Source organism: Lonchura striata, chromosome 8 (assembly GCF_050655825.1).
Source record: "Lonchura striata isolate lonStrDom1 chromosome 8, ASM5065582v1, whole genome shotgun sequence".
NCBI lineage: Eukaryota > Metazoa > Chordata > Aves > Passeriformes > Estrildidae > Lonchura > Lonchura striata.
The window spans coordinates 32,338,713-32,352,458 of NC_140710.1; the positions used below are offsets into that span (position 1 = coordinate 32,338,713).

The window sequence follows — 13,746 nt, forward strand, 5'->3', positions numbered from 1 at the left end:
TGTTGCATCTTTCTGTGACTTAAAAAAATCTCTGAGTGAAGCCACTTATAACTTTTTAGAGCAACCTTGTCCAATGAATTGGATCTCCATGCATTTTCTTTTGTTCACATAATAGCATTTTAGAAGGGACTAACACAAACATCTTTATTTAGACTACATTCATCATTATTTAAATATTGATACAGTTTTTGCAATAGTTACCAAGAGTTCCCAGTACCAGGGGAAAATAAAACATAGCCACATGCTTGGCTATGTTCAGTGCTTTAGCAAGCCTCTCATCTTTTAGCTGAGCATGCAGGGTGATAGTACATTGACTAAATACAAAATAAAGCACGTGTTAAAAAAGAAGTTTCTCTATGGGCCTGGAGAGCCACAACCTCCTCCTGCAATGCCAAAACCCTGGTGTGAGAGCTGCTGTATGGATTGGGATGCAGAGCACAGGATACACAGTGGCCAGAGCAGCAATACCTAATGAAAGAGGGACCAAGGCTGGGAGACAGTGAGACACCTGGTGCTGCAGCTCATGGCAGCAACCCTGCAGCTGCCTCCCATGCTTCCCACTGCAGGTCAGTGCCAAAGCCCACAGCAAAGGCCGTATCTCACCACAGCAATTAAAAAGTCAGCTGCCTTCTGGCAAAGCCCTGGAGAAGTAATGTGATAGACACATTCCTCCTACCATCTTCAGGAAAAGTGATCCATGCTACTACTGAAATACATAAATAACACCTTAAAAAAATCCAACATTTTCAAGTACTCCCAAGCAGGGCCTTTCCTCCTCAGATATGGTGGTTCTATTCCCTCACAAACTGCTTCTTACAAGCCAGGAGAGGCAAATCTGAAATGGCACTCCCAGAGTCAGGAATATACTCCTGTCTGGGAGAGAAGGAACAAGTTTCTGTTCTGCTCTGATGGACTATTTAACCTGGGTGTGTGAAGGTCAAAATTAATAACACAGGAAATAATGAACCTTCCTCAAAGTGACAGCTCTGCACAGCCCCAGAAAAGATCCTTCGCCAGCATAAACGGGGTGCTACAGAGGGAGCAGCAGCCAGAGGGAAGAGTGATGACTGAGGGAGGCTGAGCTTCCCTGCGACTATGGCTGTGATGATTGAGGGAGGCTGTCTGAAAAGTTTTGGTCTCCCTTCAAAAAAGAGTAGGAGCTCTTCCTGTGCCTGATTCTGCAATGCAGTACACCCTGAGCTCTGAGAAAAAACTCCGGAGAGCCTGGACATTTGGGAGTTATGAACAGCTAAGAACCAGAGCCAGCCCTTTTCACCTAAACCTTTGCAGATTAGAAAGGGGAGATCACAGTCCCCAGCATTCCTTCGGCTCCTTCTCTGCCCTGCACGTCGCTGGGTATCACATGGCGACCTTGCCAGTCTGGTCCCTCAGTGAGCAGAGCCAGGGCTTGGCAGGCTCCCCAGCACCTTGCTGGGCTCACAGGGTTGGCAGAGCCCTGGCACACACAGTGACTGCCCCCAGCTCCTGCCAGATATAGACCGCAGCGCTCCTATACCAACCCATCAGAGGAGGGTTTGCTACACATACTGAACCTGGATTGGGTTACAAATGCTGGCTGCTGCATGACATGGGATACAACTGGAACATTAGACAGCTACTGGAGACAGCTCTGTTGCTTCATGCCAATGAATGCTTTTGCTGCCGTATGTTCTGCAAGAGCCCGGCCCGCCCCTGCCTTGCTGCAGGTTTAGGCGCACTGAGAGATGATGTTGGAGTTGCAGTCTAAGCTGTGAGTGTGGTTTCTTTTGCAGTTTTCAGGCCTACAGCCAGCACCAGGTGGGCTGACCAAGTCCAGGTAGTAAGGGGACTTGAGGAAGCGACGGTAAGAATCCTTTTCCATGAGGGTGAATATTTTTTTCTGAGCCTCATCAAAGCAGGACAGTGTAGGCTCCAGCATGTTGTGGCTCGTCTTCTCCCGTGTGCAAGAATCCAAATTCACCTGTGGACCAAAGGGACAGTGTAAGTAGAACCTGTCCCAGAGGGGGCATAGGAAAGGAAAAGCCTCTCTACCGTGCTTGCTGAGCAGTTGTCCGAAATGGCTGTTTGACACCCTGTAGCCCTGCAGAATCTGTGCAGCTGGATACCAATGCATTTCTGCTACCAGAAGAGCTGTCGGGGGAGACTGACACACATTCCTCTGGGATGCAGCTAGCCAGGAAACTCAAATCACATGGGAGCAGCTGAAACATTGGGAATCATGGTCCTCTTGAGCTTCTCCCATTGCAGTGTGTGCATGGAATGGCCACACGGTTGTAACTAAACACATTTTCTCTCTATCCAAGTTTAATATAAAATCAATAAAAAACCCACCACGTCCTTGCTAACTAGCAGAGAAGCAGAAGCCTTCATCTCTTGTGAAACTCTGATTGGCTGCGTTGCTGGTTCAGAATTTAGGGTAGTGCCCTTGCCCAAGGAATGTTCAGTGCACGTACCTCTTTTGTGGCCTGCACTGAGATGAACTCATCATAGATCTTCCTGGCCTTGGGGCTGAGCTTGGTTGGTGACTTGGTTTTCTTGTACTCCTCACAACTGACCCAGAACTCGATGTTTTCCTCACTGTACTCAGATTTGAGAAAAGCACGGAAAGCAGCCAGTCCTCCTACGGATTGTTCAGAGGAAAACCAGGTCAGGCAAGAGTGTTGGTCCCCAAACAGTCGCACCCCTGAACTCCAGCAACACAAACAGTGATTGTGGGTTCTCCTTCCCAGAGCTGAATGAGGAGCTGCCCTGGGGCTGGCACTGGGGACAGCTTGTGCATGTCAGGGAGGCTGGAATGCAGACAGGCCCCATGGGGATGTCACATGTGGGGTCCCAGCTGCCTGCTCCCACACTGTGACCTTCAGTGTCCCTGCCAGGGGAAGACAAGCAACTCGTGTGTTCCCAGGAAGCCTCAAGGAGACAGCCAGCATGCTCCACAGAGTCTCAGACCATGGGAACAACGTGAAGGAAACCTCAAGGACATCCATGTAGCCCACAACTGATGGGAAGACAAAGTCTCCCATGGGTTCAGCAGCAAATAATAGCTCCACCTTTTGGTTCTTGTTTAACCCACCACTAACTGTGTGTCCCAGTCTTGCCCTCCTCTTGCACAAGGGCTAAACCAGTTGCTTTCACAAAACAGACAGCTCAGCAGTATGCCAAAACCACACTCATGATGCATTGGGATTGGCCCTTGCCTTGGATCTGAGCAAGAGGCCCCTTTCCCACCCCTCTCAGAGGTCTGTGTGGCCAAAGGAGCTCCTGTGTGCCCCTAGGAGACAATAAGATCGTATCCTGTGTCCCCTCCCAGGACTGCTCAGAGCACAGCTCTTATGCTCTGCCAGCAGCATAAGAGCCCTCTTCACTTACTGTCATGATGGATCAAATTTTCCAAAGAGTCTGCCCATTTTCTGACTTCCTCTTGGCTAAGCCTAAGAAGAGACAAAGGGAGAAACACAGGGCTGAATTAAAGAGGGTACAGAAAGGACAAATTTGGTTTGTTTCTCAGCACCACTAGAAAAATCTTTTCCCCTGATTGTTCTAAGAGAATACACAAGAGACTGAGAATGAAATATCAGCTTGTTTTACAGATAACCCCAGGGATCCCAGATGTAACCTACAGAAATTTTGGTTTGCAATCCTCATCACCAGCCATGGACAAGAAATTAATTTTCCTGGAAAAAAATGCTGTGGAATTAATATTTATTTTGTGCCTGGCTGTATCTCTTGATGGGGCACAGACCTGGAATCAGTCTTACAGGGCATATCAGTGAACTCCAAAGGGCTTGCTCCTTTAACCAGTCAGAGGAACAGTAGCTTTTTGGAAGAGAAGAGTAGTTTGGGAACTAGAAACACATGGGGAGCACATCCTGCATTCATTCTCTCTACCATACTAGAACACCCTAGTGCTCCTCTGTTTCAGTAGCAAACCTTGGCTTCTGGAGCCCTCTTTGGAGAGAACATTGTCTCCTTGCAGACTGGGGAGAGCAGTGATGCCCCGACAGGCTGCTGGCTGGTTTGTGTGACTACACCTCTATGCAGCTGTGTGGACCATTGCACAGATCCAGCCCAAAGAGGCACAGGATGCTGATTCTGCAATGTGTCCAGTTGCACTGGGTCTGAAATGGTCATTCCCCTATGCAGGACACTGTACACACCCTTCCCTGTGCTCATTCATATCCTATCACGGAAGTGGTGACAGAAGGGACACCTAATTCAGGATTCTTCATGGAAATTGAAGTCCTCAGGTGTTGATAGTCAGCTGGCAGGATTATCAGCACCTGAGAGCTATTACCACACTACATCCAAGCACAGGTGTTCCGGAAGAACTGGGAAGCAGCAGCAGAACCACTACTGGAGTCCAGCTTGGTGAAGGAATAAACAACATGCTGCAGCCAGTATGGGATTAACTAGGTGACAGCATCTGCTCTTACCTCTGGCTTGAAGATAACTTTTCCTTCTTGCCCTGGGAAGAGCTGTAGTCACAGGAATCTGACTTCTGCAGCAAGAAGCCCAAACGGTGCTTCATGTCTTTGGCACTGAAAGAAAAAAATCAAGGAGAAGATGAAGACAATGCTTTGCACTCCCTCTGCAGCTTCCTCTCTGCACAGGCTCCTCAAGCATTACTCAGTGACACAAATGCAGGTCACTGACAGGGACTCCAGTGCTGATTTTCCACTCATCACATAATACACATTTTTTTGTTCTAGACAAATTCAACAATGCCAGAGAAGTCATTTTTTATGTTCAACAGCATCTTGCTGAGAAGGTCATCAGCCTGGAAGCAGATGGCAAAGGGGGAGAAGCTGTTGTTTTCCTGCTATTTACAGTAAAAATATTGTGATAGAAAAGCATCACCATACTGTGTGTGTCACCTCTCCTTGAGCTGATTTGCCCAGCTGCCAATGTGTTGTTCTTACACCCTTACAAATCCCTTCCTGCAGCCCCTGCCATTTCCCCACCTACTCAGCCAGCCACAGGAACAGCAGGGCTATACCAGGCCACCCCACCAAGCCCAGGACACAGAGAGAAGGAAGAAAGTCAATGGCTTGGAGCAAGACTGTGGGGTGAGGTCAGGGATGAGCCAAGAGCTCCACCACAACCAGCCCATACTGGCTGCAAGCTACTCCCTCACTCCACAGCAAGCTCCTCTGAAGATTCATCCTTAATTCTGTTCCACTCTCCAGTGTGCTCCTCAGGACAATAATTTCTTCATAGCAGCTTCTAGATATGCAGCTGATAGTGGCCTTGGCATCTCTCTGGGTTTCCTTCCAGTTTAAGAATGAGGGGCAGGTAAACCATGCCTGCTTGCTCAGGGGCGCAAGCCCTGGCTGGCCCCAAGGTACAGCGATAGTGTAAGGTAGGAAATTCTTCTCCTTCTCCTCAGATCTGAGCCTGGAAAAGAGCAAGAGGCTGTGCCACAGGACTGAGCTCTGGTAGCTGCTCAGCCCCCCAGCACTGCTCTCTGCTCCAGCACCCTGTCACAGGTCCTGGCCATAGCTGATCTCATTGCTTGCCTCAGAAATGTTTCCTTAACAACTCCAGCACGTGGGGAGAGCATAGGGAGTTCACATCTGCTTTAGAGCAGGGTTCCAGTGGCCAACACAAATACCCAGGCTCTGCCCAGGCACCCATGGGGACTCTGCACTTCCAGGCTTGAGCTGCCTGGTGCTGTCTTGGTCCTTGCCCAGGACAAGGAGACTGCTCAAGTCTGCAGGAGGGTGGCAGCAGGAGGAAACAAGACACTGCTGCTTCCAGCTAGTCCCACAGCTTTCTGGAAGAGAGAGATTTTGCTGGTAATCCTGGACAGAGGTGTCCACATGATGTGAACTATTTTTCATTTTTTTTTAAATCCTCATCAAATGTTCCTGCAAATTAGAACTGTCAACACTTTTCTCCTGCATTTTCAGCACCTGTTTTCAAATCCAACCATGAGCAGGAAGCTTTATCCTCAGATGGGAGACAGCTGAGTCTCTGCTGCATTTTCCCAACCCACTGCACAGCTGCTGGGAAGCAGCTTCAGGAGTGCTGCATGTGTGGGCAGAAAGGCAGTGCTGCACCATCAGAGACCCACACGAGTTTAGATGGGCTGGATGAGAAGGGAGCATTGTGCCTCCCTCCTGGGCATCTCCAGGCTCCAGAGCACCCAAAAGGGAGTAACATCCCTCCAGGAGGGCTCATGCCAGCCTAGAGACCCCTCATGCTGGGCTATGGGGCAGGCCATGCTGCGGAGGGCACATTTGCGGTTGTGCAGGCTCTGCTCTGCCGATCCCACGCACTGGGGTGCAGCCAGGTGCTGCAGTTCAGCCCACCCTGATTGGCACCACACGGCAGGGGTGTGATGAGCCCCACACCAGCCCCGCAGTGCTGTGCATGGAGGAGTACAGCCTAACCTGGCCCCTAACCATCACCCGGGGAACTCAGGCTGATCCCACACCAGCTGGTGCCGCATCCACATCCACCGTGCCCCACATCCCTGCCTGCTGGCACACGGGTCTCTAGTCCTGCCAGGCTGCATTTCTGCATTTGAAGTGCATTTCAGGGAATATTACTTAATTTTTAAACTGTCTGCCTTGCTTCCCCCTAAAAAGAATCAAGAAAATTTAGCAGAGAGGAGCCAAAGGAGAAAAGGGGTGCAAAGACTGCAGCAGAAGCAGCTAACAGGAATATCAAAATATCACAATGCTAAAAGCTGCTGGTTTTGATGATGGGGATGATGGGAAGGAAGTCATTGAACCTTCCCCAGCTCCCTACAAAACCTTTCTGCAATTCTGTTTCTAGCCTCTAAGCAATCATTTGTATCTAATCTTGCAAAATAATCAGAGCCAAACCTGCCTCGGACACAAAGCGCAATGCATCAGCGTGTCTCCGGGCTAACAAGACCATTGCCAGATGCTCAGAAATAAACAGTACCTTTTTAAGCAAGTGGCTGGCAGTGCAGCGAGTCCCTTGCACATCTTGCTCCCGAGGTCGGATCAGTATTCCAGGAAAAACAAGGCAGGAGGCGGCAGAGGCTGCGCACGGGTCCTGCGCCGCCTGCGGGGCTCAGCCCGGTGCGCGAGGCAGCGGCGCTGCCCTGGCTCTGTTTTATAGCCTAGCCCAGACAGCCCAGCAGCGCTGGGTGACCCAGTCAGGAGTCAGCACAGCAGCAGCACCCGTCCCCTTTTTGCCCACCCAAGAGGAAGAGGGTGACGTATAAAACCCAGACAAAGGGGTGAGAGAGATTGAAAACCTTACCAGAAACGAAGCTCGGTGTCTGGCTGCAGAGGTGGAATCTTTGAAAAGGGCTCAAAAAGCTTCCGGTACTTCCTCAACTGCAGGAGGTTGGAATGGTGCAGATGAAAAGCAGATTTTCAGGGGGGGGACACAGTAAAAAAGGTCAGAGAATCAATTCTGAGAAGTGAGACGATCTTTGCTGGCTCCTCTCTTAATTTCTTTTCTATTTAAAGTAACCTGGATCAAGAAAGGGACAAGAATTTTAAACAGAAAAGGTTACCATAATCCAAACAAATGCAGGAAATAGAGCTCTGCTCTCAAGGAAAGAAGAAGGTAAATTCACCAGGGAACTACCTAGGCAGATGAGACTCTCCTGTTTTATTCCAGAGTCATGTGAATCTATATTTTTGGTGAGGCAGCAACAAAAGCCCGGAGGGGGTGCAAGGCATTACTGGAATATACAATGTGCATGTATCAGCACATAAATTTGAGGACAGCTCATGTACATGCGTGGAAAAAAGGAATTTAGGAGGTTGGCAGCACATATGCGTTAGATATGGGTATCACTGCAACACCTTCTCCATTTGCATTTGCAAAATCAAAAGCCAGACCGTGGGACTCTGGTATCACCAAGGAAAGATCGTTAATTATAATAAAAGGCTTAACTGTGCCTGCCCAGAGCAGTCTTTGAAGCAGTTCTGAGGGTGCTTTATGCTAAAGAATGAACCCATGAGACACCTGTGGGGGTGCTTGCACTGCCCTGGCTCTGCTGTAGTTCCAAGAACAGAATGACTTCAGCTACCTGTCCTCAGTCCTTGGATGGTGCAGAAGGCAGCTGCCCTTCTAGGGAGAGAGAGAATTGGCTGATATTTATCGAGTTGCAGCTCAGCACAGCCTGTACCATTCTTATCAAAGAGGGGAAGGCTTTGGGCAGATGGAGGTGCATATGGGCTGCTGCATTTTAAGTCCTGCTCCCACTGTGAAATAAAGGAGCTTGATTAGCAGCAGGCTGCCTGCCCACACTATCCACTGCTGCATCCCCTCTCCCAGAAACCTTTTAGTGTTTTGCTCACGATCTGCAGAAGTTGCAGATGAGCCTTTCTGTTCTGTGTCTCTAGAGTCTACAGCCAGCAGCAGAGTCCAAATCCCCAAAGAGTTTACCTGCCTTGGCATACTGCATTACTCAGATCGTTAATTGTGCTGAAAGGCAATGCTCTAATTAACTGTAAAATGCTTTTGTAGGAGCACTACTGTCCTGCTGCCAAACCTGAGCCTGGGAGTCCTGCACTGTGTGAACTAAAAATCAGCTCCAGCTCAGGGCAGTGTAAAACTTCACCTGAGTGAATGCCCTCATCTTTTTAGTGTTGGTGAGTTGACCATGCTTGGGTGGATCTGTAGGAAGCAACTGAGCACTGGCAGAGCTGGTGCCTAAGCTCTGTGGTGTCTTGTCTCTGGGGCGAAGTTGAAGGGAAGAATATGGCCAACAGAAAAAACTTAACTAATTATATACTAAATATCTATTTAATTTAATTTGACTATCAAACTTGTGCAATGTTACTGACATTCAAACAATTCAAGAGCTCATCTGGCTGACACAATCAAGGTGTTTGCAAGCAACCTTTCCCTTCTCTCTGACAAGGTTAGAGCTCTGGCTCAAGCGGGTCCCAAAGGCTGCTTGCTAGGGCAAGGAACTTCTGTGCAGAACACAAAAATTCTGCAGTTTGTCTGCAAAATCTTGTATAACCAGATTTAGGAATGTCACACTGTGGATTGCAAGCATGTTTGCTGTATGGCTGTAATGACACCCAGATGCTGGTGTTGTTGACATCAGGTCACCTTCTGCATTCCCCAACTTCTGTGTGAGCAGACTGTAATCAGGAATTTCTGGCACTGCCATCACAATAGCCAGCCTAAAGGGCTTTAAAATTAGGACCATCCACCTTGGACTGGGCATGGAGAATCCTAGGAATGCTGCAGTTGAAATTTCCCTTTTTCCAGTTCATTAACACTGACTGGCTCAGCCTGGCCCCCATGAGAGGAGTTTGGGCTTGTGCACTGTTTCCCAGCTCTTGCAGTTTAATATCCTCTCAGCTACCCCAGCTGGTCTCCAGTCTAAAGTATTCCCTTCCATCTCCCACCATCACAGGCAGGCCTCTTCTCCCAGGGTACAGACTGTGCTGTGCTCAACACCAAACTCTCCTCCTCCTCCTCCTCCTTCTCACTGCCAGCTAGTGAAGCAGAAGCTCATGCCTGGCACATCATCCCTGGCTTGCTTCACCTGCTCATGGAGAACTCAGCGTTGAGGATCAGCTTGGGTGCAGGGCTGGGGCGGGGAGCTGGGCTATCCCTGGGCCATGCAGTGTTTTAGAGGCACCCAGGGGCTCTCAGGAGCAAGCACAATTGCAATCGTCTGTGGTACCCTGTGGCATCCCCCACCTTCTCCTCCCCCTTCATCCCTGGTGCATCTCGAGCAGCTGGGGACGAGGCTCTGAATGGGAGTTTTCCCTCCCCCCACTGCCAGGGAAGAACGTCACACATGTGTGCTCACCCCCGTACACGAGTGCATTTGGGATGTGTCCCTCAGCTCCCACAGCCAGAGGCAGCCTGTGGGAGGAGGCAGGGAGCAAGAGGAGCGTCGCTGCTTTCGTGGTCATTGCCCGGAGCTGAGGGGCCACAGGCTGTTGCCCTCCACCCCAGTCCCTTCCCATCCCAGAGCATCTGCTGTGTGATGGGAGCGCACCAGGGAGATGCTGCTGCTTTCTGTCACTGGGAACTGGGAGGACGTGACATGGGGCTGTGAGGATGTGCTGCTGGGCCCGGGGCCTCTCCTGCCACAGCTGCCTTCCCCAGCCTGCCTTACAGGGGCTGAGAGCCACTCCTGCTCCTTTGCCATTACTCACATCTCACAGAGCCAGCCAGACACCTTGGGAAGGGGTGAGCAAATGCTCAGATGTGCACAGTGAACAGATGGGCAGGGCACTACATATCTCTCCCATGGCCATCCACATCCAGTACATGCCTGGCAGACAGTATTGGTGAGGAATTGGAGCAGTTCCCACACAGCTGAGAAACATCACTGGTCGCCAAGCCCCTCAGGCTGCAGAAGCCCTCCACATGTAGCCACTTTGGTGACATTTCCACCCAGGCAAGTGGCCCCAGTGCTGAGCCCTGCTATGGGGAGGGGACCTGTACACCTGCTAGCAGCTAAGATTTCCTTCCAGCATTGACAGGTGCACCTTACCCATGCAGGCATGTGGCTTGAGCAAATTACAGCTAATGAACTGGGAGCAGAGAACCCTGGAAGGACCATTGGGGTCTGAGCCTGGATGGATGAACTCAGCCCGTGTCTGAGCCTGACACTGCATGCAGCCATATTTCCTGTTCCCAGGGCACTGACTGCAGCCTGACCTCCCTAAGAGACACACAGAGAGGCCACGCTCATCCCCACAGGGTCCCCCGTCCAGCGCTGGGATTCCCAGAAACAGTGTCCCACAGCAGAGCCTGAGGGAATTGTCCTTTCCCATGCCTCTGCAATGCACTGTGTGACTCCATGCATGACCATGGCCTGGCTCTCATGGCCAGCCCCTGAAGGCAGCCTGAGGAGTGTCCATCTCCTCCCAGATCAGCCCTGGCAGGAGCAATGAGTCACCCTTCTTCAATTGGGGTCATTTGCCGCTCACATGGAAAATTTCTGGAGTGCATGGATGTACCTCCAGGCTGACCCACTCCCCTTTCTGCCCTGCATGCTGGAGGCAAAATGGAACTCTTAAAGGGAAAGCAGCTTTAGTTTGCTGTCATAGTTTCTTGATGAGCCTGCTCTTCTCTGAAATGATGCTCTGTAGACTTTAGCACGTTTGTTTGGAACCTCCCTTAGCTCCAGCTTCACACAGTTCATACAACCAAATATGCAATCCAGACAATTTCCACATGCTCTCAGTTGTTTCTTACTTATATGTGCACCTAAAACAGCATCAGTGGCCTTTTGTTGTTTCTAAGGGCTTGGAATTTCCTAATCATTCTGAGGGAGTGGTGGGAGTCATATTTTTCTTTGCTTCAACCCCAAAGTTTTGGGCTGCCTACTTGTCCTGTTAGTACCCAGAAAAAAATATTTCAACTTGTGTCAAAGGAAGAATTTTGTTCAGCCCAAATGGATGGGTTTTTCCCCTCTCCTGGTTTGGATTTGCTAATTAAATTAGTGGGTTTTTTTTGTATGGTGGCTTTTCTGTGGGCCTTTTTTGTTCATTTTTTGATTGATTGGTTGGGTTTTTTTGTTTTGGTTTCATTCTTCTTTTGTCTAGCTATTGTTCTTTCCTCATGGCCATCAGACCACAGGAAAATCTGTTATTTGAGTAACTTGCCTTCTAATTTCCTAATTCCTCTGTCTCCTCATCCATTTTGATTAACAGCCCCTTAAACATTTCCTGGTAATCACTAAGACAGTTTGAATAATACTGCACCACAAACCAGTCAACATATGGCTGTTCACTGATGCTTTCTCATACAAAAAATCACTTTGAAATGTCTCATTTAACCACTTGTAATGCATTTAATATGGATTTTATGACACTTTAAGCCAAATATTGATAGCACGTCATATTCACTTATGAATCTATTTCACCATAATAACTGCCTCATGAAAAAACTATTAAACCCATTAGAAAAGGTCTATTTTTCTATTAGATTATGTCAGCTGGGGTATCAATGACATCACCACCTTTTCCAGTATGCCCCCATTGTCCGTACTAATAGTGCTTCTGAGCTCATCAACGGGTTAACAGCTATGTGACTGAACAGCCCATCCCTTCCTAGCGAACCACTTTAATAGTGAGGACTAATCATGAAGAATTGTTAAGGCTGGAAAAGATCTCCAAGATCAGCAAGTCCAACCTTTCACCAAGCACCTCCATCCCAACTAAACCATATCACTGAGTGCCACGTCCGGTGACGGTGACTTCACCACTTCCCTAGGCAGCTCATTTTGATCCTTAACCACCCTTTCAACGAAGAAATTCTCCCTGATGTCCACACTGAACCTCCCCTGGTGGACCTTGAGTCCATTTCCTCTTATGCTGTCACCAGTTGCCTGGGAGAAGAAACCAAACCCCACCTGGCTCCAATCTCCTTTCAGGCAGTTGTAGCGAGTGATAAGGTCACCCCTGAGCCTCCTTTTCTCTAGGCTAAACACCCACAGCTCCCTCAGCTGCTCCTCACAGGACTTGTGCTCTCCAGAGCCTTCGGCACCTTCACTGTCCTTCTCTGGACCTATTCTAGCACCTCAGTGTCTTTCTTGTAGGGCGGGGCCCAGAGCCGCAAACAGCACTTGAGGTGCGGCCTCACCAGTGCCCACTACAGGGGGAACAATCCCTTCCCTGGTCCTCCTGCCGCACTATTCTTGATCCAGGCCAGGATGCCTTTGGCCTTCTTGCCCACCTGGGCCCAGATGGCTCATGTTCACCCACTCTTGACCAGCACATCCAGGCCTTTTTCTGCTGGGCAGCTTCCCAGACACTGTGCCCCATCCTGGAGCATTTCATGGGATTACTGTGACCCAAAGGCAGGACCTAGCACCTGGACTTGTTGAGCCTCATACAGTTGGTCTTAGCTCATGGATGCAGCCTGTCCAGATCCCTCTGCAGAGACTTCCTGCGCTCCAGCAGAGCAACACTCCCACTCAACTTGATTTGTGTGATGCTGTTGAGGCAGGATGGGAATGAAGAGACTCTGAGTCAGAAGGCTGAGAGTAAAACTCTGATTTATTTCAAATTGCATCGCTCTTTATACAGATCTTCATCTGTGCCAATTCCATTGGTCCTGAAGTAAAAACAACTCACATCATTGGTGCAACAGTGCATGACGCACAGTGGTAGAACTTAACTGTAAACGATGTGAACAACAAGAGAGATAAAGGACCTTATTTACATTCTTTTCCAACAGATTCCCAGGCTTCTGCCTGGTTAGAAACTCTCCATTTCTCTCTTTGACTGAATCTGAGACCGACATTTGTGAACTTGCTGAAGGTCCACTCGATCACCTCTTCCACATCACGGATAAAGATATTAAACAGGACTGGGCCCAACAATGGGCCCTGGGGAACTCCACTGCTGACTGACCACATGCTGGATGTAACTCCAGTCACCACTACTCTCTGGGCCTGTCCTTAACCCAGTCCTTAACCCTGTCCTTAATCCAGTCCTTAACCCAGTGAAAAGTGCACCAGTCCAAGTCCCAGGCTTCCAGCTTCTCCAGGAAAATGCTGTGGGGAAAATCAGAATGCATGGCTTTCCAATTCCAGTATTGTTTTATTTTTAAATGAATGGAAAAGAACCACTCTTTGTCCTGAGAGCTTTTTGGTCTACTCCTCCAAGAATCCCAGTGCAAGCCAGTTGCACTTAGCTGACACTGACTGCTTGACACTTACTGGGCAATCCCCTTGAGCCAGGAGCTGTGATGTGTGGTGGTGGGACTGTGCAGAGTGACCCTGTGGACCTCATCAATCACTGTTTGCTCACAGTCAGTGGCTGGCACACACCT

At 49.4% G+C, this 13,746-nt stretch overlaps 1 protein-coding gene and 1 pseudogene across 3 annotated transcripts; both read right to left on the minus strand.

The window, feature by feature from the left end:
* Positions 1 to 117: 117 nt before the first annotated feature.
* Positions 118 to 8,160, minus strand: RGS4 (regulator of G protein signaling 4). Of its 3 annotated transcripts, none has more exons than XM_085586949.1 (6): positions 8,018 to 8,160; positions 7,237 to 7,452; positions 4,434 to 4,538; positions 3,370 to 3,431; positions 2,454 to 2,620; positions 118 to 1,960 (listed from the first exon to the last, which is right to left on the minus strand). In XM_085586949.1, the coding sequence occupies exons 3-6, from the start codon at positions 4,526 to 4,528 to the stop codon at positions 1,709 to 1,711; spliced, it is 576 nt and encodes a 191-aa protein (XP_085443075.1). In that variant the 5' UTR covers positions 4,529 to 4,538; positions 7,237 to 7,452; positions 8,018 to 8,160; the 3' UTR covers positions 118 to 1,708. The 3 variants fall into 3 exon arrangements, with proteins under 3 accessions (XP_085443075.1, XP_085443074.1, XP_085443073.1); XM_085586948.1 differs by lacking the exon at positions 8,018 to 8,160 and adding an exon at positions 7,570 to 7,726; XM_085586947.1 differs by lacking the exons at positions 7,237 to 7,452; positions 8,018 to 8,160 and adding an exon at positions 6,913 to 7,061.
* Positions 8,161 to 9,827: 1,667 nt separating this feature from the next.
* LOC146766831 (uncharacterized) lies at positions 9,828 to 13,330 on the minus strand (annotated as a pseudogene).
* Positions 13,331 to 13,746: the final 416 nt, after the last annotated feature.